The 25366-nt window shown below is 47.1% G+C and overlaps 2 protein-coding genes across 3 annotated transcripts in view; one reads left to right on the plus strand and one right to left on the minus strand.

Annotated features, from left to right (window-relative positions):
- Positions 1-9792, plus strand: part of LOC119391761 (endothelin-converting enzyme-like 1) — a 61349-nt gene extending 51557 nt beyond the window's left edge. Inside the window, exons 9-12 of the mRNA XM_049415389.1 lie at positions 1963-2184; positions 4086-4406; positions 7600-7923; positions 9395-9792. Coding sequence (XP_049271346.1) covers positions 1963-2184; positions 4086-4406; positions 7600-7923; positions 9395-9706 — 1179 coding nt within the window. The 3' untranslated portion in view covers positions 9707-9792. The remainder of the gene's footprint in view (positions 1-1962; positions 2185-4085; positions 4407-7599; positions 7924-9394) is intronic.
- Positions 9793-18038: 8246 nt separating this feature from the next.
- LOC119390822 (nascent polypeptide-associated complex subunit alpha, muscle-specific form) overlaps positions 18039-25366 on the minus strand; it is a 43188-nt gene continuing 35860 nt past the window's right edge. For both annotated transcript variants that reach the window (XM_037658527.2, XM_037658526.2), the window contains exon 4: positions 18039-20739. In XM_037658527.2, the coding sequence (XP_037514455.1) occupies positions 18271-20658 (2388 nt within the window). In that variant the 5' untranslated portion in view covers positions 20659-20739 and the 3' untranslated portion in view covers positions 18039-18270. The remainder of the gene's footprint in view (positions 20740-25366) is intronic.

Raw genomic sequence — 25366 nt, forward strand, 5'->3', positions numbered from 1 at the left:
TTCCAGCAGTATTTTCTGCCCCCGGAAACTGTAAATGCTGTGCAGGCGTATTTGTAAAGAAAAACTGAAAAAAAAAAACGCAATGTGAAAAGCATCCGAAGTTCGTAGAATGCAGCGCTTGGTGTGGTCTACAAGATTCCACTCTCTTGTGGCAAAGTGTAGTGCAGGTCAGTCAGGCCGTTGTGTTAATGAGCGCCTTAAAGGTGCAGGCTCCCATTGTAGCTCAACACTGTAAAAAGTGCAATTGTCAAGCTTTGTTTGGACAGACCACTATTTTAAACAAGAGCATGGGGACACCACCACCCGGGAATTATCAGAAGCTTTTTTTTCAGTCACTGGGTTCGCAGTGCATTAGTGTTGCTTCTTTCACCTTGTTTAGCCCCGAATTTTCTTTTCTGGGTGCGCTGTCATGAGTGCGCTCGGTTGATCAAGTTGTGCTGGTTGCTGCGCATGGTGTACACTACGCATGTCCTTCGGGTATCAGGTCTGTATAAAGAGCGGAGTGACGCAATAAATGATGTCAGTTTAGAGTAGCACTTTGTTCTGTCTTCTTTCTTGTGGTGTCGTTTCGCGCTAAAAAAAAAAAAAAACACTTTTGATTCACACCAACTAGCCTACCAACGCATTGGGCCGCCTAAGGTTTTTTTTTCAGCCTCTTTACGTGCGATATCTTGCGGATGTGGTCGTCAGCGTGTGCTTTACGTACCACGCTTATACAGAGCGCCTGAGCCTGGCGAGAGGCCCTTCAATTTTCGGAAGAAATTACACGATTCTTATTATTTCTTTTAGTGAACAAGAAATGCCACCCTTTAAGCATACGAGGATGTACGGAAATGTGTGACAGCGTCTTAAAAGTTGTTTCTACCAGGCAGTCTTTCCGAGCCCAAGAGGCGAATGCATCACGAAGTTACGATACACCAATTTGCTGTAAGAAATGTGCAGCGCTGTTTAATTTTTTAAAGAAATGCCGTAATGTGTACTTGATGATGGGATTAATTCTTCGTATTGTAATATTTGTCATTACTTCACTGTAACCTCGATGAAGAAAGTGTCGTGTTGGTCAGACAAAAATAAGCAAAAAAAAAAGGCGATTCAGTAAAGGTTATTGTCGGGCGAGTTAGTTCACAGCTCTGAGTGATACGTGGCACCACGAACAGGAAAACCGAGACGTGCGAATGAAGGAGAGGAGTAAGAAGCGAAAGGTAGGGCGCTGAGATAATTCAGCTTGATTAGGGCACGTGACGATGGTTGTTGGGGGCTTTTAACATCGAAAAAAGATACGCGAACTGTATCGGTGACACTGCTTCTTATCCTTTTTAAAAACCGAGATCAGCTGTTCAGTACGTTACCTCGACTTTTCTGACGATGCTGCTGCAAATACGCGCATTCGGTGTTTTCTGTTTTGGCTCTCCAATTTGAATAAACTTAGAAAAAAATTAAGAATAGGTTTACCTCTCGACCTTTCGCTTCCTACTGCTTTCGGACATCTTTGTTTTTGTTTAGATAAATAAGAAGGGTGCGCATGCGTCAGTGTGACGTCGCTGTCCCTCTGTCGCAAAGAGCAACACTTAAAAATAATGCTCGATAACAAAAAAAGGGCTTTTGGTCATCATGTCGCACGTATCGTTGTAAACACGCATGCACCTGAAGTTTACTTTGACACATGTATTTTCCTAATAAGGTTGAAGCTGGCGCTCTTCCTGTTCTTGATGTCCATGTTTTCTTGTCGTGCCTTACATTTCTATGAAACATGTACCAATTAGCCCAGGAGCGCATTTTAGTCTTTGTTTTCTTGTTCGCGTTATACAATGTGCTCTTTAGGTACCTTATAATTGCGTCCCCCAACTTCACAACCGTTAAGTCTCCCAAGTCGAGAAACGTGCAGTAAAGAGTTAAACTGCTGCGAAAACATGTGTCAATAATGCTCGAACTCGCAAAGTGGCCAAATTGCGGCGGTTTCAGGTGCACGAGTTGGCCGTCTTCGTGAACGAGGAGGCTCCGACGGGCCGTGCCCTAAACCTGATTCGGTACCTGCTGTTCGAGCGCCTCGTGCCGGTGGCCACCTCGCGCCTGGAGGAGGCGCTCGACCTGGAACCAGGCGACGCGTCGAAGCTTCGCATTCGCGCCTGCATGGACGCCGTGCGCCGCGTCGAGCCCAGGACGTGGCAGTTTCTCACATTGCAGGTAAAGTCGAAGCATTAGAGTTATACCGAGTGCCCCAGCTATCTCTAGCCAGAGCTTTAACCCATATATGCCCACTGTCCTACATATAGGACGCTTCTTTGATGCGCTCTAACATCGCTATTGCTTTAGCTGATGACTAGTGCCACTTACAGCACATCAAGCAGACCTCATTCTCAACGTGTGCAAGCCTAGACATTGCTTGTTTTTCACGCTGCCACGTGCCAACCGCTTTCTCCGGGCAAACGTGTGCTTTTTGTGAAAGTCGTCATGGAGGGGAAGAAGTGCACGTGAAATGCCGACCGCTTTCTCTGGGCAAACGCGTGCTTTGTATGAAATATGTCATGGAGAGGAGGAAGAAGTGCAATGTCGGTGTGCACGTGAACCATTTCAAGGCTTACCACACCCACACATAGCACCCCTAAGTCCCCGTGTCCTATATGTATAGGACGGCTTGAAAAACATTGTTGCGTTTACCTGGCAGTAAATAAAGAACTTGTGCTTTCTTTTGAGAGTAGAAGTACACTTTTCGTGAAAAAAAATATTTGTTTTGTAATTTTTTTTTTAGTTTGGGTATATATGGGTTAATATACGCCGACTTACTCTATGATGACGCGAACAAATGCATGTGGCTGGCTATTGCACGGGGTAAGTCACACTAGTTTTGTGTCCAGCTTATTTGCCCATATTTAATTAAGATGTTTTCGAAGCAACGAAGCTGGACAAAATATTACAATGAGAAAGTTGTAGATCGGCTTGCAAAACGTCCGATTGGAAAGTTTTAACTTTATATCTATTAGATATTAGTGTTTTTCTGCTTACTACAGATGACCTAGAAATACAAAAAATACCACATGACAAGCCCGCTTGCCGTTAGTTCTGACATAAGGAGTGAAGCGGTACATTGACGTATTTGCTGTTGGAACGTGTACCATGTGATGCTGCGGCAATTTCAGTTGTTCTCTCGATGCGTTGGGAAAGCTTTAGCTAATCCAGATGCTTTGCATGCCATTATGGAAGCCGCCTTGCCAATGGGAAACATCAAGTACGAACTAAAAGCTTTTCGAATTCGCCCCCATATTTTTGCTGAAAGGGGAGAAAAACCCGGGGCCCAATTCACAAAACTTTTCTTCCGTAGATTGCATTCTTCAATTCGTCAGCCGTTTCGCTAATGATACGTACCGCAGGGGGATTGGCTAAAATATTCTTTTACTGAAATTTTTAGCGTAATATGTTTCTGCGAGTATACAAGCCCCGAAGTTTGAGTGGCTAAATTTTAACCACATATCTCCGTTAATGATTAGCGAAACAAAGACAAATTTGAGCACTTCTTTCGCTAATATTTCGTACTTTTTATTTTCCTTCACCCACCGTAGTAGCTAACACGTAACGTGTCGCGCTGCTAAGCTCAAAGGCGCGGGTTCGGTTCCCGGCCACGGCGGCAGCATTTCGATGGGGTCGAAATGCGAAGAACAGCCGTATCCTTTGATTTAGGTGCACGTAAAAGAAGCCCAGGTGGTCGGAAATAATTGGCAGTCCACCACTACGGTGTGCCTCATACCCACGTCGCAGGGGCGTAGCCAGAAATTTTTTCGGAGGGGGGGGGGGTTCAACCGTACTTTACGTATGTTTGTGCGTGCGTTTGTATGTGTGCGTGTATATACACGCAAGCAAAATTTAAAAATTTCGGGGGGGGGGGTTTGAATCCCCCCCCCCCCTGGCTACGCCCCTGCCACATCGGGAGTTTTGCTGACAAAACCCCAGTAATTATTATTCTTTTCCTTGCATACTTTAGTTCACCGTTCTGCAACAATCATCCCATGAACATAGGCCAGCTCGCGTCAACGGTATTCTTATCCGCTATAGTTCAAGCTGAGCCTGTGTCTTCCGCTATCGCCACGCAGGAGGTTCTCTCCAAACGGCGCGTTACCCAATCTACGCGCGTCGTGTCGGCGGTGCTTAACGCGACTCTGAACGAGTACGCCCGGTGGCAGGACAACGTGACGCTGGCGCGCACCCACGCTCGGCTGCAGCTGCTGCGCGCCGAGAACAGCTTGACGCCGCTGCTGTCGGTTGCCGATGCGAACCGGCGGTACAAGCACGTGGCCGCTGCGAACAACGGGACCTCGTTCTTCAAGTGGTTCACCAGCTCGCTGCGCAATGGCGCCGAGCTTGCGAAGTCCGCCAGTGTCGACACTCTCCGCGACGCTGACGATCTACGCCAGGTGCAGTGAAGTCAAACATTCTTTGAACATTCGGTATACTTCGTTGTACATCTCGTTTCCTTTCATAAGGTCGCGCTCGCAGTATAACCACGACCTTAGTAGTACTTCGACACATAGGTCGGCAAAAAATGTGGAGCTCACTCAGACTCACTCATAAAATATATTTTGCCCTTAGAGCTCACTCGGACTCAGACTCACGAAAAGTTTTCTCAACCGGACTCACTCGGACAGACTCGCTGAAAGTTTTCTCAGCCGGGCTCACTCGGACTCAAACTCACAAAATTATTACTCACTCAGACTCAGACTCACGGCACTGTCTGAGTCTGAGTGAGTCTGAGTGAGTCGACTCATGAGTCTGTCAGCGTATAATTGGTTTTATCGACTATGGTGTCAATGCTCTTTCACGCCAATAATTCGCATAATTGGCGCTCTACCTGGCGCCTTTTGATTTCGTACCTTCAAATATGAGTTATCAGTAGTTGCAATCCAGTAAGGACATTTTCATTGAAAGGAATGACTCAGACAAAATATTTTTAACAAGAATTTCGTGTGAAAGAGCAAATATTGAGCTGGCGTATGAACTCTAGGGCTTTGAAGTATGTGCGAGTCGACGGGACTATAAACGTCAGCCGACATGAGGCTGATAGTAATGCTGAAGTGGTGTAGACAGAACGATAGGTCGGCAAAAAGGTGTAGAGCTCACTCAGACTCACTCAAGAAATATATTTTGTGCTTAGAGCTCACTTGGACTCAGACTCACCAAAGTTTTCCTCAACCGGACTCACTCGAACTCAGACTCACTAAAAATTTTCTCAACCGGACTCACTCGGACTCAAGCTCATCAAAATATTACTCACCCGGACTCACTCAGACTGAGATTCACGGCTCGATCTTAGTCTGAGTGAGTCGACTCATGAGTGAGTTTGCCGCCTATGCCATACAGGTAATTTCTTTAAGGAAGGGAAACTGACAACCACCAGTTTGTAGCGCGAAGGCACAAGGGAAATCCATGCTGATTTTTCAGAAGAAAAGCTCATTATTTACCGAAAAAATTCAATTGCTCTATTGGTAGAGCGACCACCCCGGAACGGCGGTGGTGCCGGGTTCGATCCCTGAACCAGGACGAATGTTCCGGCTGCTACTAAGACGCTTTCTTTCTGAGAAATCCGAGTGGATTTCCTTGTTGCTTCGTGCTACAAACGTGTAGTCATTTTGCATTTCCTAACCCTTTCACCACCTTTCGGGATTTCGCAGAACTGGTTTGGAAAGATCGTATCTTAGTGGAGGATTTTTTTTTTTGTAGAGCGATTGAGAGGCTGAGGTGGGCTATAGTTGGTTACTGGCACTATCGAGCATATAGTTTCATTCGGCACGTAATGGGACGGGACGAAGCCAGAAGCGGTGGCTCAGAGGTTAGAATTGATCAGCGCCTGTGTTGTGGGTACACATCTCGGTTCCAGTTTGGCTCTGTTTGGAGTACTATGTCTTCGCACTGAAAAGCCCACGTCTAACCACCATATTGAAGTCATATAGGGCTTGAGGTCGCGGGATGATAACGATAGCTTCTTTATTTCCATCAACGATGGAGGAGACTGCGGCTAAAAGCCGCTTGCGACACAAGCAAATTGACAGAGGTCCGCAGCCACCTCTACGATGCAGGCAGCGATAGCACAGATATTTAGAAATGTACATATTACACACATATTTAGAATACTATCTATTGAAAATAATGAACGTTCATATGAAATAGTCAGAGAAGTAAGAAAAGTGAAAAAAAAAAAGCAATGTGATACTCTCATTCATCAATCTCTCTGATGTGGCAGCAGCCGCACTTTGACGGTCCGGATTGCGAGAGCTCTCGCGCAAAGCGTGTTTTGCCAGAATCGATCACGGTGCGGGTTGGCGAAACGCCTCTTGAGCATATACAATCAATGCATAGCTTTAAGCATAGTTATGAAACTTACGAAGTATAAATGTCCGGCGAGTTAAAATCTGCGCACTACGGTTTATAAAGTTTCAGCACAGGTCACCAGCGTTTAGTGATTTAATCTTCATTGTCTACAGCTACTGCGGTGAGTTCACTGAGTCCTGGTGCTTTTGTATTGGGCGACGGGCCGCCTCAAACATGTACTAGATTTGACTGACCCATTTAGCGAGCCTGGATTTTGACTGTGTCAATAGCAATATGACTCAGTCGAGAGGACCCCTACATGGTTGTACAAGAACGACAGATGCAAACGAAAAAGTTGCAAGTGACGGCCGCCGGCACAACACCAACTTATTCCGGGATTAATTTTACTAACTGGTGATAACTAATATTCAGCAAGGAATTTTCTGCGAAGATGCTGCCAACTACCCCAAGCATCTCAATGGTTACATTTTTCGCACCTCTCCATGGAAAAAAAAAATTCACGTTTTCTCTTCCTGCTGTAACTGTACGGTTGTCATGACGTTTATAGCCGCAATGGAAGGTACAACACACCTCTGTGCGGGCGTCGTATATATACTTCTTTTCCTCCTCCTAAGGGGCTTCAGAAATGTTTCTGTTAAGGGGAAGGAGGTGGTGCTTAAGTCATCCGAAACATTCGAGGAGACGTCAGTTTGGTTTGGCTACTTTATAGTACGCAAGTTCGTATCTCAGAGACCAACAGTGCGCCCTACCTGGAGACAACAAGATAAGCATTACAAAATGATATCAACAGTCGGCAGAAAGAAAACACGGTTTTATTACTATGTGCGATTGAGATAATTTTGAAGGAAGATATGAGAGCAGTGATTTGGGAACAAAAACGCGGGCTTCTGCATGGATAGGCGTGGACATTGGTTCCGACCTGCTTAAGGATTACAATAGCTGAACCTTGCAGAAAGGAGGGTAGGAGCTGCGACGTCACCCCACCCTCCCTTTTTTTTTCTGGCCTCCACTAAAGCCATTAGAACCCTCATCCGCAGTATGCTGGTTGCAGGATGAATTCATAGACACCTAGCTGCAAGGGTGCGTTCACTATTGTGTCATATCTTATTACCAACACATAATAGCTCGATTTCTCTTTTATGCCGGTAGACCATTATCGTAATAAGTACAGTAATCATGGGGCGAGAAAATAATGTAGTTCGATATTGAACGCTATCTTTTACCATCGAACCAACGACAATGGCGGCCACGGTAAGCGTTACCACTCTCGTGGCTTCGCAGTTGGACGCCCTTCGGCTCTTCAGAGTGCACGTGGACCCGCTGGATCCTGTGGTGCGCGTGTCTCCCGGCGCCATGTTCGGCCCGTTCATGGTGGACGACGACGTGCCACCGGACGGTGTGAACATGGGCGCCCTCGGCTCCACGGTGGGGGCCCTGGTTGCCGCCTTCATGGACCCCGTGCGTGGACCGCTCGACGGAGTGAGCAGGATGAGGCCCAAGTACGAGAAGGCCACTGCCTCTAAGTACGACAAGGCGCTCGACTGTCTCGCGTCCAGGCGCTCCAAAAATGGGCCTTCGATTGTCGACAAAGAAGAGGCATCACCGGTACATGCGCGCACTTTGGTTTTGATTTATTACGTACCTCAAATTGCCCCTAAACGACGTGTGAACACGCCATACGAGTGCGTTATTCTCTCCTGGCATTTCCCGTATTTTCAGCGCTCTTCGTGACGGCAGCAGTCTGTTTGCGTGACGTCACGGGGAAACAAGCTCTCGATTGATCCGTATATGCGATGGATATCAGTTACCGATTGTATCCTACTATGCTTTGCCATGCAGTCGCATGGCCGTTCTGCCTTGTCTCGCATGACTCTCTTGCGTGATCAACTGATTTCACTTTATTTTGTGCATTTTTGCTGCGCAAGCGAAGGTAACAGCGTCTAGCGGAAAAAGTGCGAAATCTTGAGGGGCCCAACGCTTAGCGCTGACATTGTGCGCGTGTTTTATGAAGAAATAAGTAGCGATGAGGAGATTGCGCCTGTAGCAAGGGTAGTGCAGGCGAGAAGCAAATCATTCTCTCGTCTTTGAACTCGGAGTGATTTTGGGGCCCTTCAAAAGCCTTTTCGTCGGGCTATAGCAATGTGGCCAAGTTACAAAATAATGATTTAATTACATTTGCCATTTGGCTAAGAATCGCAAGTGATTGGCTACGGCGTTCAAAGAAGAGCCCGCGGGCAGGGAGGAGATCCTGGCAATGTCCTCAGAAATGCCATTTCGATTTGCTGCTGCAGAGGTAGGAGAGAAGGAGCAATTGTTCCAGTAGTTTGAACTTTGTCTTTAAACTTCAGGAGCATATAACATGTATGGTGGGAAATACGAGCAGGCGGCAATATTTATCCTGTGTGGTCGATGCTGCTGGTAGGAAAACTTGTCATAGTTATCCTCAAGATGCGACGATGGGCGACTAAGAGCAACGTTTGATAAATGGAATTCTGATGTGAGGAATCATATCTAACCTGATGGGTCCTGGTCCTGGATCCAGGTGAGACCTGGTCCTGTGTTTCGCGGTTCGTTAAGACGATATATTTAAAAAAAGCTTTCCTTGTCCTAATTGCTGTCTATTATTCGCTAATATGCATTCACTGTTTCCTGCTGCTCGTTCTTAGAAATTATCTAACGTGACAAGTGCTTGGTGAGTACGCGACTTGGTTTGCACTTGGAGGTGCGTATATTTGCACTGACATAGCGATTCTCCACCAAGACCGTTGCGATGAAAAGAAAGAAATCTTTGAGTTCTGAGGTAAGACATCTCCCGGAATGTCCGTATAATCTGACTTTGTGGAAGGTGCCACAATAAAAAAAAGGAAGAGAAGGTAGCCGTATATTATAGCGATTCAATTAATTAACCGGTTTTTCTTAATAAATTAAGTTGCTCGGCCAGCATTGCACAACAAGTTACCCCTTGTCACAGGCATATGGTTATAAGAAAACAAAAATTTAACGAGTCTTTAGAATATGCGATCACTTGGCATAGATATCGTCGACTTGACGTGACCCACCTTCCTCGGAGACGCAGGTCCTGATAGACCAGCTGGGCGTGCGGATCGCTTACGGTGCCTTCAGGGCAATGCTCAACGCCAGCAGCACCAAGGCCGGGGACTCGGCGCTTATGGCCCGGCTGTCTCATCTGCTGGGCAGCGTGCAGCGAACCTTCTTCGCGGCCCACTGCTTCCAGTTCTGCGAGCACGAGGCGCCTAATATGGCGGGACACGCCACGTCGGGTCGTTTCCGTTGCAACGCCGTTCTCAGAGACGTCGAGGCCTTCTGGACGGCCTTCAAGTGCCCCGTGGGAAGCTCCATGCGGCCCGCGCATGCGTGCGCGATCTGAACAACGCCGTGTTTCTCTGTGCATTTCTCTTTACCAAATTTGTTATAGTATATTTGCATTGGTAATAGATCTGTTTGTCTCTCCAGTTTCTGCAGACATGCGTGTGAAGTATAGGTGTACTATCGGCGTCAAATGAAACGCGAACAGCGGCAAGCATGACCAATGGTATAGTGCGCGCCGTCGACTCATCACTGATGACTGGACGGTGCGCACTATACCATTGGTAATGCTTGCCGTTGTTGGCGTTTTATTTGACGCCGATTGTACAGGGTCGACCACATCTGTGGTGAACACCTCATTATTGTTCAGACCGGTAAAACCAGAACGCTTATTCTACTTCACGAGGGAGATGTCCGTTATATGTCGTCTAGTAATGGCTTCCATGAACACGATAATAATATTCCGAATTATGTATTTAACATCAGCGTCAATAAGGCCTTGAATACTAATCAGGTGTTCACCTTAGATGTGGACGACCCTGTACATCGTTCGTATAACAAAGTCTAAAGGCTGGACGTATTTTAAACCATCGAGATTGCGCTGTGAAAGAGCCCTCCGCAGAGTCCCCAGTGCCGCGTTTATCCACTTTCGAGTAGTATAAAAGTGTATGCAAACAGCTCGTGCTGCATTTGGTTGCATATAAACCAGCGCCGCTTAAATATAAAAAAAAACAGACAGAAGGCTTTGATCAGGTCAGGTCACAGACGAAAACACAAATGGTTATGACGGGGGCATACAGATAAAAACGATGACGTCGATTCGTTCAATTTACATATATGTATGCAGGCGGCACCGTGTACGAAGCTTGGCTCGCTCTACAATCCCTTCGCAATGTAGATGCGCGGCCTAAAAGTAAAGCAGCCGAATCTGCTGAAGTCCACATTTATATCTTACGACAATGACTTGTTTTTAGAAAGGAAGAACATTTGCATTGCTGCGGTGGTAGCACCTCTTCTTTGTAACATCTTTTGTAGCTTTTATTGACAGTTAACTTGATCAGGCGTTTGACAAGATCGTGATTCTTAAGGTTTTTAGACACGTCGACAATTTTCTTATTCTTTTATCGCCTACCACTAACTTGACGCACGAGAATAGGGTAGGCGACACCTTAAATATTTCTAATGTATTTCGCAGTTGTTGCTCGAGCTTGTCTTTAATAGTACACAGATCTACCGCGCGTCTTTAGTAGAGTGGTGTGCATTAAATTTTATGCAACCAATGAGAATGCATACGATTGTGTTCGTTTTAGTTTAAATGCAACTTAATGCTGTGTTGGATTAATGCAGCGCAAATTTGACATTTGTAGGCGGATGCATTTTTTATGGTTACGCACTACACCGCTGCTACGCCGAAATGCAAACAGATCGTATGGATGCATGCATAGCATTTCTGCAACAAGTTCCAAGTTTAGCGACAATCTAAAACAGACGAAGAGGCAGCACATTGTCTTGTGCAAGAAGAGGCAGGTGTTACATGCATGAGGAGGAAGACTTGTGCTTTGCAACTAAAGATGGCGGTAGTTGTCTGTAGGATCGCCGCTTTGTAAGCTGCCTTACCTTGAGCAGCGAACGGCAGGTGTTACGTCTGGTGGCCGCATAAAATGTGTCCCGTATAGTTTTATACTGAAACCAGACTTCCTAGACAGCGAAAAAGCATCGATGCTCCCTTCTATTGGAAGGTATTTCTCCTTTGTGTCCACCACTTGACACTGCATCGTGTCCGAAAAAAAAGAAACAAAGAAGTGAACTTTTTATATTTCAGCGTGTCGCATACCTGATGCTCAGAGTTACGTCCTGGTGTTCAAGCGAACTTCCCGTCTGACCAAAGCCCTGTGTGGCAGCCATGATATTACTTTGAAGGCAGGAATAGGGGTGCGGTCTATACCTCTATGCATGTGCGTGTTCTTGTTTGTAAGTGTGCGTGAGTACAAACTAAAGATTTAGAAAACGGGGGTTAGACCACTCGGCTGGTTACGTCTTTAAGCAAGGCTGTGTCTGTCACCGTTTTTATAGCGAAAGTGGTTATAAGGTCGCAGCAACCGATTTTCGTGGCGTACCCGTCCGACCCCGCCGCCGCATCGAGCGGGATTGAACCCAGGACCTATGGGTGGCAGAAGAGTTTTTACAGCAGAGGTGTTATGGTCAAGGTTTGACGTGTTGTAGATAGAAAATCGTCTTCATCATGAACCGACACTGGCTCAATCGCGTCCCCACGATCCGAAGGTGAGCGTTGTAACCACTAGGCTATCCAGTCACGTTATCATAGCATAGCTTAGCCTTGTATAGCATAGTATAGCAAAAGGCTGGGAAAAGAAAGTGAGGGCGAGGAGGACAGATGTGATGCTGAGGAGGAGGGAAAGGAGGAGAGGAGAACGAGTACAGAGAAAGAGAGAGAAAGAAAGAAAGAGATAGAAATAAAGGGAAGAAAGAGAGAGAGACAGATAAAGAAATAGAGAAAGGTATAAGGAAACAGACACAAAAAAGATGAGAAAACAACAACAAGCATAGCCATATAGTATAACGAGGGGTGGGAAAAAGAAAGAGGTGAGAGGCTAAAAGCCTAGCCATGCCATTACTGTAGCTCGCTGCCCACCACCTCTGCTGTGTCCCAACCATGCACGACTTAGTGCAAGACTGACGGTGCTTCGAACTCCTTCACAAGAAGACCCTATGCAGGCGTGATGGCGGCCAAGGAATCACGTTAGTAGATGTAATATAGCGTGGAAGAAGAGTAAAATAACGCCAGGCTTCACGCAATGCGAACTGCGTAACGAGTGTGTGGTTTCAAGCTTCTGATGATGATGATGATGATGATGATGCTCCTTGGATGATGGCACCTACCCACTAAGGGGGATCGGCCAAGAGTCGGGCGGATCATAAAGTCTGAAAGTTTTAAGAGCTAATAGACGTTACTGTATCAATTAGAATTAAGCGTTTTTTTATGAATTTAAGTTTTTGATTGGACCATGTTGCATAACCTCCTAAATGGCCAAATTGTTTATGTCATTATGACAATTTAAACATTATTAGCGGTTGATGTGTCGAATAAGACGATTTGACTCGCATATGAATTTCTCGATAGCACTGCATACATTCCCGTCCGAGTGCCCCAGCACAGAAGCCCCAAATGATAACAGTATAGTTGAAGTAACTGGCAGATCAAGGTGCCGCAATACAATTTCGATGGTTCGTTTTCTGATCAGCCATCACAAACGGCTCAGCCATAATTCTTCGTCGTCGTCAGCCACAGCATCGACAAAGTGGATATAATGCCTTACAGGCGCGAGTTGGATACCTCGCTTCTCCGCAAAATGATTAATAATGGCATAGCTGGTACACCCATACGCTGCAAAATTATGATGATTTATGGCGTAGTGGGTACCTCGCAACTGTACTTGCAGTAGCCGCCCCAAAAAGAGCTCGCAACGGGCGCTAGAATGGTCGCTGCTCCAGTTTTCACGTGACTGTGCTGCGTGTTCCACGCAGTCCTGGCGTTTTTTTTTCTTTTTTTTGAATGGTAAAGTATGGCCTGAGCCACCACTGTGGTAAAATGCGTGTAGCTTCGTTCGTGACGAAGCTGCACGCTACATGCAACATGAAAGCTGCGCGACGGAAGGTGCCCCTCGTGCAGCTTTCATGTTGGCTCTCGGAAGCTTTCTTACCGAAGGCTCGATCGTCAGAAATGTAATTGGAGTTTGAGAATTTGTGTTATAGAGGAAATGCGTAAACTACGAGATGAAATTACGTTACGTACAGCCAGAATTTGCAAGCCGACTCTTTCCGAAGTCATTTGGTTCACATTTTATCGTTTTAATTGGTAGCCCAATAACACGATCGTGATCTGCGAAGCCGGCGCAACGTGGCTCAATGTACTACTTTCTCGGTAGCTTTTATTTATGGAACGGAGTACAACAGTTCGAATGCCTTGTCAGCCGGTGTTGACCAATATTCTCCCAATGTAGTCATGGAACTTCAGTAGTTAATAATGCAACGTATACATTTATCTTCTTCTTCTTCGTTTTTTTTTTTTGAACATCCGACTACGGTAGCTGTATGTTGCTGTGACCGCTCTTAATCCTTTCCAGAAGAGCGCGAGCAGAGCACGGCTAACGCGGTAAGCCATCGGTGGCACTCATTGGAATCTACCATTACAGAAATGTAGCTAGACCGTCTATAGACTGTCTAAATCTATTTTTGCAAAGGTACTACGATGTAATCACGTGTTCGGCTGACTCTCTTGGCTTCAATTGTTTTGCGGAAGGGTCCTTCATAGTCGTTTCCTTCCTCCGAGCTTGCCATGGACGACGGCTGCTTTGACTCCCATTGAGCCATCTGCAGCCATTATTAGTGGCGGTGCTACGCAAACCAGCGATATGTGAGAGGGCGATTTTTTACCCTGTTATACACTCCTGGTGCATTGTTTACTGGTATTGTGAATGTGAACCTATGAATGTGGCAGACACACACACACACACACACACACACACACACACACACACACACACACACACACACACACACACACACACACACACACACACACACACACACACACACACACACACACACACACACAAACATATATATATATATAGTACGCGGCCACATAGTGCTATCCGAAGTAGCTGGGTAATTATTTTTGGTTATACCGTTTGTATAGCCCACGTGATCTTGTTATCTCTGCTCATGAAGCACCCATTCATAGCGTTAAGCTTAAAGTCCCTAGATTTTAAGTAAGCTCAAAGACGGTATTGTGGCTTAAAGGGGCTCTGTAAGAATTTGCGAAAATGGTGAAAAAATGCTGCCGATCGGTAGTCGAGGCTCCTGCGATCACATGTTCGCCGAACATGATAGCGCAGCACTTCGCGTGGAATTTACAATTAATTTTCAAGGTCAGCTAGAAGTAGCTCGCTCGTCTCTCAACAAATGCCGTCATAAGCTCAATTTGTCTTATGACATCGATTTTGCTGGAGGCCATTGGCTGATTTGAGCATAGTGAGCTGCATAGTTACTGCGGCCGTCGCGCTGCACCTGGACTTTCTTTGTGCTATTTCGTTCCTTGCGCTGCTATCGCCCCACTTTGATGTATGAGCATGAATTAGAGGTTAAGAGGGAATTTTATATGTTTTTATAGTGCCTGCAAATGCCTATTTAGGCGTTTGTGCCTAAATGCCTACAAATGTATAAAAATGCCCATTTTCGAGATTGGTGCGTATATGAACGCTATTTAGCTTCAACTATCGCTTTCGAGTGCAGTTTGGGACTATTCATGTTACCGGGCAACATTGACCGCAACTCAAGTCAAAGTTTAAAGTCAAGTCAAAGTTTATTTTCCATTCTGTCGTACAGAAAGAAGGACTGTGTACAGAAAGAAAGGACTGTGAAACAAAGCTGTGTTTTAAAACAGCTTGACTAGTTCACAGCCCCATACAATGGGGTAGTTCTACGCACTCCCACAAAAGAAGCGATAGAAAGAGTAGAGTGGGACGCGCCCGCCAGCATAGGCCGCCACGCTGACGTGGCGCGAGCGGTTGACGAATGCAAAATCGCGGGGAGCCTTGAGGGGAAAAGAGAGTGAAGAGCAAAAGAAGAAAGAGAAGAAAGAAATCACATCATCTCTGCTAAAGCGGACCAAGGCGATGCGAAGCAGCGTTTCGGCATGTCGAGCCCGCGTTTCAGGGGGGAAGTGGAGAGGGAGAAAGTGGGAGAGGGGCAGGGGAGAGGGAAAGTGGGAGAGGAGGTGTGTGGAGAGGGTCCGCGCATGCGCAGTAAGGGTGGTCACGCCGTCCACCACCACCACCACCACCACCACCACCACCGGTTTGAACTACGCCATAAGATGCGTCGCATCTAAAAAATGTGATGTGCACGCGGCTTTTGTTTTGTTTGTAATTTACATTTTAAGGTATTCACCGCGAGGGGAGAAATTGGCTCTAGGTGATTTGACCCGACCAGTAGGAGGCATCCCTCCCTTCTGGTTCTTGATTCGACAGTGGACATCAAGATACTACTGAATAAATGGAGAGACCGTCTTCTGCGAACCGTGCGGCGCAAAGGACAATTGCATGGCTATGTTCAGCTTTTAGCGACTTCATAAACAATCACAATTCTTCTTTTCCTGTCGTACATACATGTTATACGCACGTCTTCGTTTGGAATTGTTTGCATTGATGTAACAATTTATTGTGTCTATATTGGCGATGTTGCAGGCAAAAAACGTTGTTATCCCTGCCTATTTCTGGCGCCTAAAACACGCTTTTTTAATGCCTAAAATCTGGCCTCTAGGACTCATGAGTAACGCGATTCCTCTTCCGGGTCTGAGCTTTATTGGCACAAAATAATTAATAGCAGACAGTGTGCTTGTGCATACATAATTATATATAAACTCATATAAGATTGGCATCTCATAATTGAAGTAGGGAAGCCATACACCTAACGCTTACCCTTTACTAGGGCTTCAGCCATTAACGAAACTTCTTCGCCGTCTTCCACAGTCTGCGTGGAGGAGTTCAAGGAAACTGCTTGCATCAATAAAAAAAGCACTCCTTGATCGTTTAGGAGAAATATACATGGATCGACCGCGCATTTAATCTTATATTTATGCAACATTTCTTTGCGATATCAGTGTTATTTGAGAGGGGATTTATTAGTGGCGTAGCCAGAAACATTTTTTCCGGAGTGGTGGGCGGGGGTGGGACTGGTCGAACCCATCTTTATGTATGTTCGTGCGTGGGTTTTCAATGCGACGCATTTCTTGGCGAACCCAAGGCAGTTTGAGCGTTTATATCTACGTATCTATCTATCTAGCCGCCTACATCCGGTTGCTCTCCTGATCACCTCCTTAGCCTGGTGTAGACCAAAATTGGCATGGGAGAGTAAGAGGGTTTGACGAATAGGACTGTCTGGTCATGAAATGAACAACGTGAAAATCCTGTCTCGTACTTCGTCAAACCCTTCCCTCCAGACGCGTGTGGCACATACCCGTATACCACGGGCAACGATAAGCGGGTATGCGCCACAGCTGATTGACAGGTTATATCTTCCCGGGAACGACGAGTACAGAAATTGGCAATTTAAGCGCGAAAGCGTAAAAAAAACCCATATCAGCAGCGTTGACCCGACGAATGCAAAGAAAAAAAATCAGGATACCAGCGGCAATCGAACCCAAGCAAGCTGAGTGGCAGTCAGGTATTCCACCACAGAGTCACACCACGTCTTGAAATTGCTTTGGAAAGAGACCCTATGCGGGCGTAATGTCGGAGCGGCGTCAATTCTGGTTGCAGCGCTGGCTGTCTAATTTTATAAAAAAAGCAATAAACATCATATGTGTACTCCTATGATACAGACGTAATGCCGGGTTTACGTCAATAGTTGTTCCAGTGTTGGCTTCGCTTTCATAGAAGTCTATTAAATATTACATTTACATTCCTACGATTCAACAAGCTATATTCGAGCGTTGCCCGACCACGGAGGAATACGCTAACGAAAGTTACGTACGATGTTCACATCATCGCACCGTAAAGTGCCCTTCGTTTCGATATTACTCACGACTGTTTTCCATAAGTTACCCTCTAAACGCCATAGGTTTCAAAACAGGAGAAAGTGCCTCAGATCAGGCTGGTCGTCGTTTCGATAGGGGACCTATCTTTGTCAAAGGCGCCTTGTCATCCCTGGCGTGTTAGTTTTTAGGGGTTAATGATGATGTCATGTCCAGCGGTGGCGCGTCTGTGCCTTTGACGTGCCTGGTATGGCCACGATGGGCACACAACTACTACGCTTACAAAAACGATCCACCTCGTAACGCTTGGATCAAAGCCAAAAAATGCAGCATAGACAACTACTCGCTAATTGCTTCGCATGAAACAGATTCACACAGCACGTGGGATCTGCCGATTTTTTAAAGTGTGCGCGTATATATACACTCGCCGGAAGGGGAGGGGACGGAGGGATCGAACTTCCTAAACCACCCCCTTGCGACGAGACTCGGGTTCACTAATAAATTTGGCTTAGAAGTTTTCAACCTTCATATGCACTTAGAAGGCACTGAGATCGGGCTAGTTGGTACTGATCTGTAACTTCGTCATGGGGCTTGTCCTGTGTTCTTCGTGGTCTTACGTGTCTTTTCGCGCTTACAGAAGTTATGGTTCATATGCACTGTTGCGACACCTCGGGCCGTATTTTGTAACTTCATGGATTGTATTGATATTTCATCCGTCTTACCTTGTGGCTCATCTTCGCATTAGCGGAGGAGTGGCTTTGATCAAGCCAATATTTATCAAAGCCACGTATACTAAAAAGAAAGCATTTGTTATGACATAAACAAATAACATTACTTATATAAAGAGGCATTTATTAACAGTTGAAGCTATATATCCGCCGTTTCAACTCACAAAGCTAATATAATAAAACTGTGCTTTGTACAAGGTAAAAGTTTTACCAGATCTGTGCGAATTAAAATCGAATGGTGTCAGAGACACGAATCGATTCTCAACTTCTGGTTCAATGAGCTCCCATCGAGACGCCGGATCAATTTATTTCAATGTTTTCACGTATTGCACGATAGCATTAGCTGGTCAGTCTGCGCCGCATCCCCATGCCGAACAAATTGCGAACAAATGTTCTAGATGCTTCGGCGCCACCGGTCACCGGGGAAGTGACAGCTGCGCGGACATTTTGTAGCCTTGATAATAATGTTGATCTTCCTTCCGTTTCGCTGACTGTCGCGGGTATTTCCTCGGGTTTCGAAGCTGGCAGTGCGTTGTCGGGCGGTAATGCTACATTTACGCTTGGTGCTCGCGACAATGTTTCCTCTGTGCCACTTGTTGCTGTGCTCACAGTGCTTGTGCCCGCGCCTCCCTCGCCTCCTGCTGAAGGGCCTAAACTCGCTGTAGCGTTTGCAGGTTGTTTCAGTGCTTCGCCTTCAGCGGATGAAGCACTAGGAGTCTCATGCGGCGTTTTGTTTAGGATCGACCCTGTTGCTTTAGATGACCCAACAGAACTAGATGACTCCGGAACTGGATGCATTGCAGATGGGGTCACCGCGCCTCCGGGCATCAGCGAAGACACCCTGGGTGCATGCGGCTCTCGTGGTGTCTCCGGCGCCGTTAAGTGGGAAACCGATGCAGGCCGTCCAATGATCTCGACGCCTGGTGCTCGTAGAGCCCCGCTTGGTGCTCTAGGCGATATAGGCGCTACCGACGGATTTACTAAACCAGTGGCAGCTTCAGGGAAACTTGGATTCGCTGGAGCAACGTCCGAGCGAGTCTTTGCATCTTCAGGTTCATTAATGGTTTTGTTTACTGCCACTACTGTACTACGTTCTGACGTTGCTCCTTGTGATAATGTCACACGAGGTGCCCCTGAAGCCGCGTTTTCGTTACCGCTGCGGCCCGGTGTCGTCACGGGCGTGGGATTTGATGGACTCGTTGCATGATTTGTATTTGTTCCAGCGACTGAACCTGCTGTTACGGAAAGTTCATTATTGCTCCTTGCGTTTCCCGCATTTATTTCAGACGCGGAAGTGTTGGTACTCTTCGGTACCGTACTTGATCCCGCATTCCTTCCGCGCGATGTGCTTAGTATTCCCCCTATTCCTATTGCCGACGAAAGTCCCGATATTATTCCGGCTGACCTCCCCCCTTGTTGCGTCACTGAAGCCGGTACTTCGTTACTGGTGCGTGGTGCCGTTAGTGATGGCATAGTTGGCACTGCTCGATGAGGAGCGGGAGTATTCGCCTGTGGTATACTACTTGTTGCTTCGGACATTCCTGTATTCTTTACCGCCGTACTTTGAACTGCGGGAGAACTGGGAATCCGTGGTGCAGCATTGGACGCAGGATTTCTATGTTTCCATTTATTTATAGCATTCCTTAACGCTGCTGTTGTCCGAAGTCTTGATATCTGTAGAGACGATCCTAACCCCGGAGATGGCCCTGATGTCATGTTTATGTTGCCGCTGCCCTGTGTCGTCACTGTAGAGCCTAGCGGTGGGCCTCTCACAATGTTAGCATTTGGTTGAGACATTCCGCCTACGCTACCAGACGTTGCATCGCTGATACTCGCTGCATTTCGGACGTTCGTCGGCGTTGCGGAAGAGATTAAACGCCCTAGAAGACCTGGTCTCGTATTCTCACCTTGAATTGTCGCTAGCGTTCCACCTAATCCTATTGTTGACAAAAGTCCTGACACCGCTCCTTGTGGCAACGCTGAAGTCGGCCTTGCGTCGTTGCTACCTAGTGACGCTGGAGGCACCGCCGCTGGCAGACCTCCACCAGTCTCGACTGCATTTGTTCCCGACGTTCCACCTGATGCTCCAGGCACTCCTTCCTTGATACTCCCCGCTTCTACCGCGTTTATTTCAGCTACGGGTGAAACAGGACTCCCTGTGGGAGCACCTGATGCCGAGCCTTTGCCTCGCAGCTTCATTAATGTGCTGCGGAAGGCTAATGCTGACGACAGTCCTGGAATTTGCCCAAAAATCTTCGGCCCACGAGACGTGCCTGTGGCCGGGCTTCCCTCTGCTGGCAATGGTGGCGGAATTGGTGGTCCTCCACTAGTACTGACAACGCTTGTTCTATCACTACTAGCGGCTGTAATTCCGCCTGGTGCCTGCTGTGGTGTGCTTGAAGGTGCTGTATTGGCTGCGGTAGGCCGCCTTGGAGGTCCGGCCTTGAGATTAAGGGGAAAGGCGTGCGCCCAGATACTCGTGAGTGTAGTGCCCACTGATTTGACCAAGGAGCTCGTGCCGGCACTTACGGATGGTAAGGATGGTGAGCTGGGCGGGAGGCCGCTCGCAGGCGGTGACGTGCCGTTAGCGGTGTCCTTCGAACGGCCGCCGAACAGGGAAGGAATGACGGACACGATGGGTCCAGACTGCGCACCTGGTTTATCGACGGGTTTCTTGTAGGAACCCGAGGCGAACTTGTCGATGTTGGTGATTACTCTTCGGAACATTCCCCTGCGCTTTTGATCTTCAGATTCAAAAGGATAGCAGCCTCCGTTCTTGCAGACTCCGCGCCGGCGTAACAGGAGCGTCTGCACAGAGAGACCATGATTATTTTCATCCTTGCACTGCTTGTGGTGTTTTTCAATTCGCAGAACAAAATTGACCAGTGAAGCTGGCTGTTTAAGTTAAATTGAATTGTGAGATACTCAAATGTAGAAATTGGAACGCTTGCTTTTGGTGCATGCAAACTTAAGATATTCACGAAGCATTTATAGCGGTGTCCGAGTTCTCCTACAGAGATCCAGAAAAATCACTTGATTAAACAGTACATCCCAAGTGGCGCTAACTGTACAAATGCATACTGTTAACAAGATAAGATCGAACACCTTGCAGATGTGTAGCGAGGTGCCCGCTACACACCTGCAAGGTGTTATGTGCACTTTGCTGATGCTGCATGTAATAATAATAATATCTGGGGTTTAACGTCCCAAAACCACGATATGATTATGAGAGACGCCGTAGTGGACGGCTCCGGAAATTTCGACCACCTGGGGTTCTTTAACGTGCACCTAAATCTAAGTACACGGGCTTCAAACATTTTCGCCTCCATCGAAAATGCAGCCGCCGCGGCCGGGATTCGATCCCGCGACCTTCGGGTCAGCAGTCGAGCGCCATAACCACTAGACCACCGTGGCGGGGCGATGCTGCATGTGGCTAATGACGAGGAAGAATTATGGCTGAGCACTGTCCAGTGAGTGGGAAGCATTACACCACACACTCGTTGCGCAATTAGCATTGTGTCATGACTGGTTGTTATTTTACTCTTCTGCCACGATCTATTGCACAGGTTAACGCGATAGCTTGCCCGACATGACGCCTGTATGGGCACACTGGGAACATCCCCAGTGAGAGAACAGCGTTTAGTCGTAGAAATAAGGGCTAGTGGAACGAATGAGAAATCTTTAAACTGGTGAGGCCACACGCACCCGTGTTGCAAGTCATATTGAGCGCGACTGTACATAATGGTAACGTACTTATCTCTGAGGACGGAAGCGCGGCGACAAGTCGGTGTGTGCCCCAAACGCGCATCAACGCTCCGTCGATTACTATGAAGTTAAGAGTAATTAAGCGTTTTTATCCAATGGTCTCGTTTTATTTCATTCTGTTTTGTTGTTTTCAAGCTTTCTCGAAACAGATGCGTCATTGACGCGACCTGCGACTGCAGAGCGGGCATGCTAGTGCAAGCACGCTGCGGCAGTGGACGCGTGTACCTAGCACGAAGATGTTATGTAAAGCTAACAAAAATAAGAACTAGAATTAAACAACGTCTTCGCGATATCGATTCGGCGTCAAAAAACACATATCGCCATTCGGAGACGATTATCAATGGGTGTATGACAATTAATGCAGGTCTGAAACAATGTTTCATTCCATGGGCGCCTCTCCCATTGAAAAAACGTAACACCCTGCACCGAATGAAATGACAAAAGTCTTGTCACGATGAACAAGTTGTATCTAACGCTGGCGTCTCTCCTCCCACTGAGCCTTCGGGAAGCGGTAAAACTTTGTTCCAGGTGAATTGCTGCAGGTATTGTGACAGCCCACAACACAACAAACCTTGTTGCTGCGACGCTGAGCCGTGGAACGACCGCCAAAGAAGAAACGCTTCGGAAAACTGCGGAAAACCACGAAGGAGCTGGTACAAACGCTGTCAACGGCCGCGGCGTGCGAAAGCTGCTATCACCCCCAGGGACGCGCGCTCCGCCGCTAGAGGCGTTCCCGTCAGCGCAGAGTTAGAAGCGCAGTGTGCCCTTAGGGTGTTCACTGCGGCGCTGGGTGATCACTACGGCGCTGTGATGGGAAATTGAAAACAGAGAATAACTCAAAATAGCCTTTTAGCCAAGCGAAAGTAGCAGGACTTTTCTAAACAGGGGTGAAAAGAGGTAGATTAGAGAGGTGTTTTTTTTAACTGTTTCATGTATGCTGATACTGCTTTTATCTACTGGACACTGATTCAATAATACAGAAGGATGTATATGTCCCAAATAGATTTAAGAAGAGGAAAGAATTATCTGTGGAATATATTGAACAAGTCGCGCGGTAAAAATCCCAGAGAGCTGCCATGTGTGCTTGTGGTTGTTCTTCTGCATGCGTGAGCGAGTTGTAGCGGAAGGAAGGCAATCGGACGTTATGAGACATAGAGATGACATAGAGAAGACACTCTGAGGGTAGCAGTAATTTGAGCTTGTTGCTACGTAACGAGAGAGAGAGCCATGGTGCATAATTATCCCAAAATTATGCAACCAAAAGCACTATGCACACATACGATCGCTAGCGTACAAAGAACATTTCTCTGGGCAGAGTCCGAAACATACAAAGCAGCCCCACATAATACCTCAAATGGAGTCCATACAAGATGACCCTGGGATCTATTCATTAGAAACTTGATACAATGAAGATAAACAGCTGTGTCAGTTACAAACAGTTCATTAGGCTTGTGTCTGCGAAAGATTCGCGAAGAGCTGTGAAATGAGGGATGCGAATGAAACGAACACATTACAAACGAGACATATTGAGCAGGTTCGTGAGTCTTCTTCGGTTCGTGTTTGTCTCATTTTACAGCTATGTCTCACCAAAGAGCCCCACGAGAAGTTTCCTTAAGATTTTTGAAGAGCACTCACGGCACGTCTGTGCTATTGAGGGCAGCACCGCAGTCCAAGCACTTTGATAAATGCGACGGGTAGTGTGACCAGGATGTTCAAGCAATCGCGCAGTAAAGTACACTGCTCTTTTGGTAGCGTAGAATCTATGGTAACATGCTCCACATGATGCATCGAAAATGTCAATTGCAGTGAGTGCACTGTGCAGGGACGTTCTTCGCTTGGTGTACAATACCCTAGAAGTTCTGAAGATCAAAGCGATAAGCGCGTAGAGCTTTTTTGCTCAATTAGCGCGACTCGTAACAATAATTTTTTTTTAGACAGTCGATATTAATCGCGACTTCTCACAAAACTGGTACAGTTGCAGCGGCACATGTAAGAGTAAAAAATTGAAGGTACTATGCATATTGGTGTACTTATTCTACGGTCCTTGGGGAAAGCCCAGAACATGTAGCTCTATGCGGATACATATATGTCTTCATTATACATCGACATCTTTGAGGAGCCTAGCATCGTGAATTACGGCAGATTTGTCCGAGCCGTTGTTTGAATGTGATCACGATTGGGAGTTTGGAATATACTATACCAGCCGACCGAGCTGACCAAATAGCCATCGTCGGCTTGTTATTGGCAGATAGCATATGTAAATAACGAGGACCCGTGGTCATAGACGTCTTTACTGCGCAAGGGCTAGCTCCGTATCCCACTTCGTTCTTCTCTTTCCTTACTGTCTCTCGCGCCTCTCCCCGAGCCCATGCCCCACTTTTTTATTTTCAACATCCTCCGAGGGGACGGGACCAACGTGACATAGGTCGTTTCGTTTCTGACAACATGCACAACCTAAGTACAGGGCTTCAGAACGTGGTCCGGTTCAAGACGAACGAAACGAGCTCTGTCCATTGCATCTCGCCCGGAATGTAGCGATGTCACTCGTAGATATGTCTTCTTCTTGCCCCATTCCCGCGTCTCCAACATAAATATGCGTTGAAGCTTGGTCTGGGCGGTAGCGCGCCGATGCGGCATGAAAACGATGTGCGCGCTTCAATCTCCGCCGTTTCCATCCTGGCACGGCACTGGTGGTGTGCTCCACATTCAGGTTCACCCCACGCTTTACCGCAGCGTAATGGCGTTGTGTCCTCCACGAAGTGCCTGGACATCTGCGGCGATCTTTGTTTCTGCGGCACGAACTGTGCGACATCCCGAATTCGGAGACGGATGCCGGCATGGACGCATTTTCTTCCGATAGGCTCATCACATCAGTGGCGAGTTTCTGTGCCTGGCTCTCCTTCTGCTGCCTGGGAACAAACCGGTTGATGCGCTTGCGCACTCGGCTCTCGTGATGACGGGTTCGCTTCGGCGACGTCTGCAGGGCACTGTACTTCACTTCCGGAGGCAGAAGCAGCGCTTTCACTTCCTTTTCTAGACGAACATCCCCTTGTTTGGTCAGAACATCGTCCAGTTCCTCGAAGTTGAGCGGAACAAATTCCTGACGTCCAGGCTGTGCATCCAACGACGAAGACACCACAGGGAACGCAGTAGGACTGCTAGCTTCCCCGCCAAAGAGATCGAAGGAGCCATCGTTGCTGGTGGGAAGGCGGTCGGCAGGTTCCTCACTTGCCCGCTTCCTCAGTTGGTCGCTGACAGCCGACTGTTCATCTTCGTCCTTGACCTTCACAGCACTGCTTCCACCATTTGTTTGATCTACCGCTGGGCTGCCTTCGACATTAGTCATCGGTTGATCTTCTTCTCGTGGTTCTACAATGTACTTCAAAATGCTGCCAAAATGTTCAACTTCTTCGGACATGTCTGTCCAGTAGTCTAACAGCTGTGCTGGATCAACAGAGTCAAGAGATTGTTCAGGAAGTTCATCTATCACGCACGTCGTTGCCGCTTCACCACCGCCAAATGAGACCTCGATCGTTGGATCCTCTCTCGGCGGCTCCATGTTTCTGCAGGTCATCACGGCCGATTCGGTGTTATTCCCTTCCACTTAGATCGAAACGCTCTCATCATTTTCCGGACTCGCAGACAATCCGCTTTCGTGGTTGGAATCGGT

Source organism: Rhipicephalus sanguineus, chromosome 4, assembly GCF_013339695.2.
Source record: "Rhipicephalus sanguineus isolate Rsan-2018 chromosome 4, BIME_Rsan_1.4, whole genome shotgun sequence".
Lineage (NCBI taxonomy): Eukaryota > Metazoa > Arthropoda > Arachnida > Ixodida > Ixodidae > Rhipicephalus > Rhipicephalus sanguineus.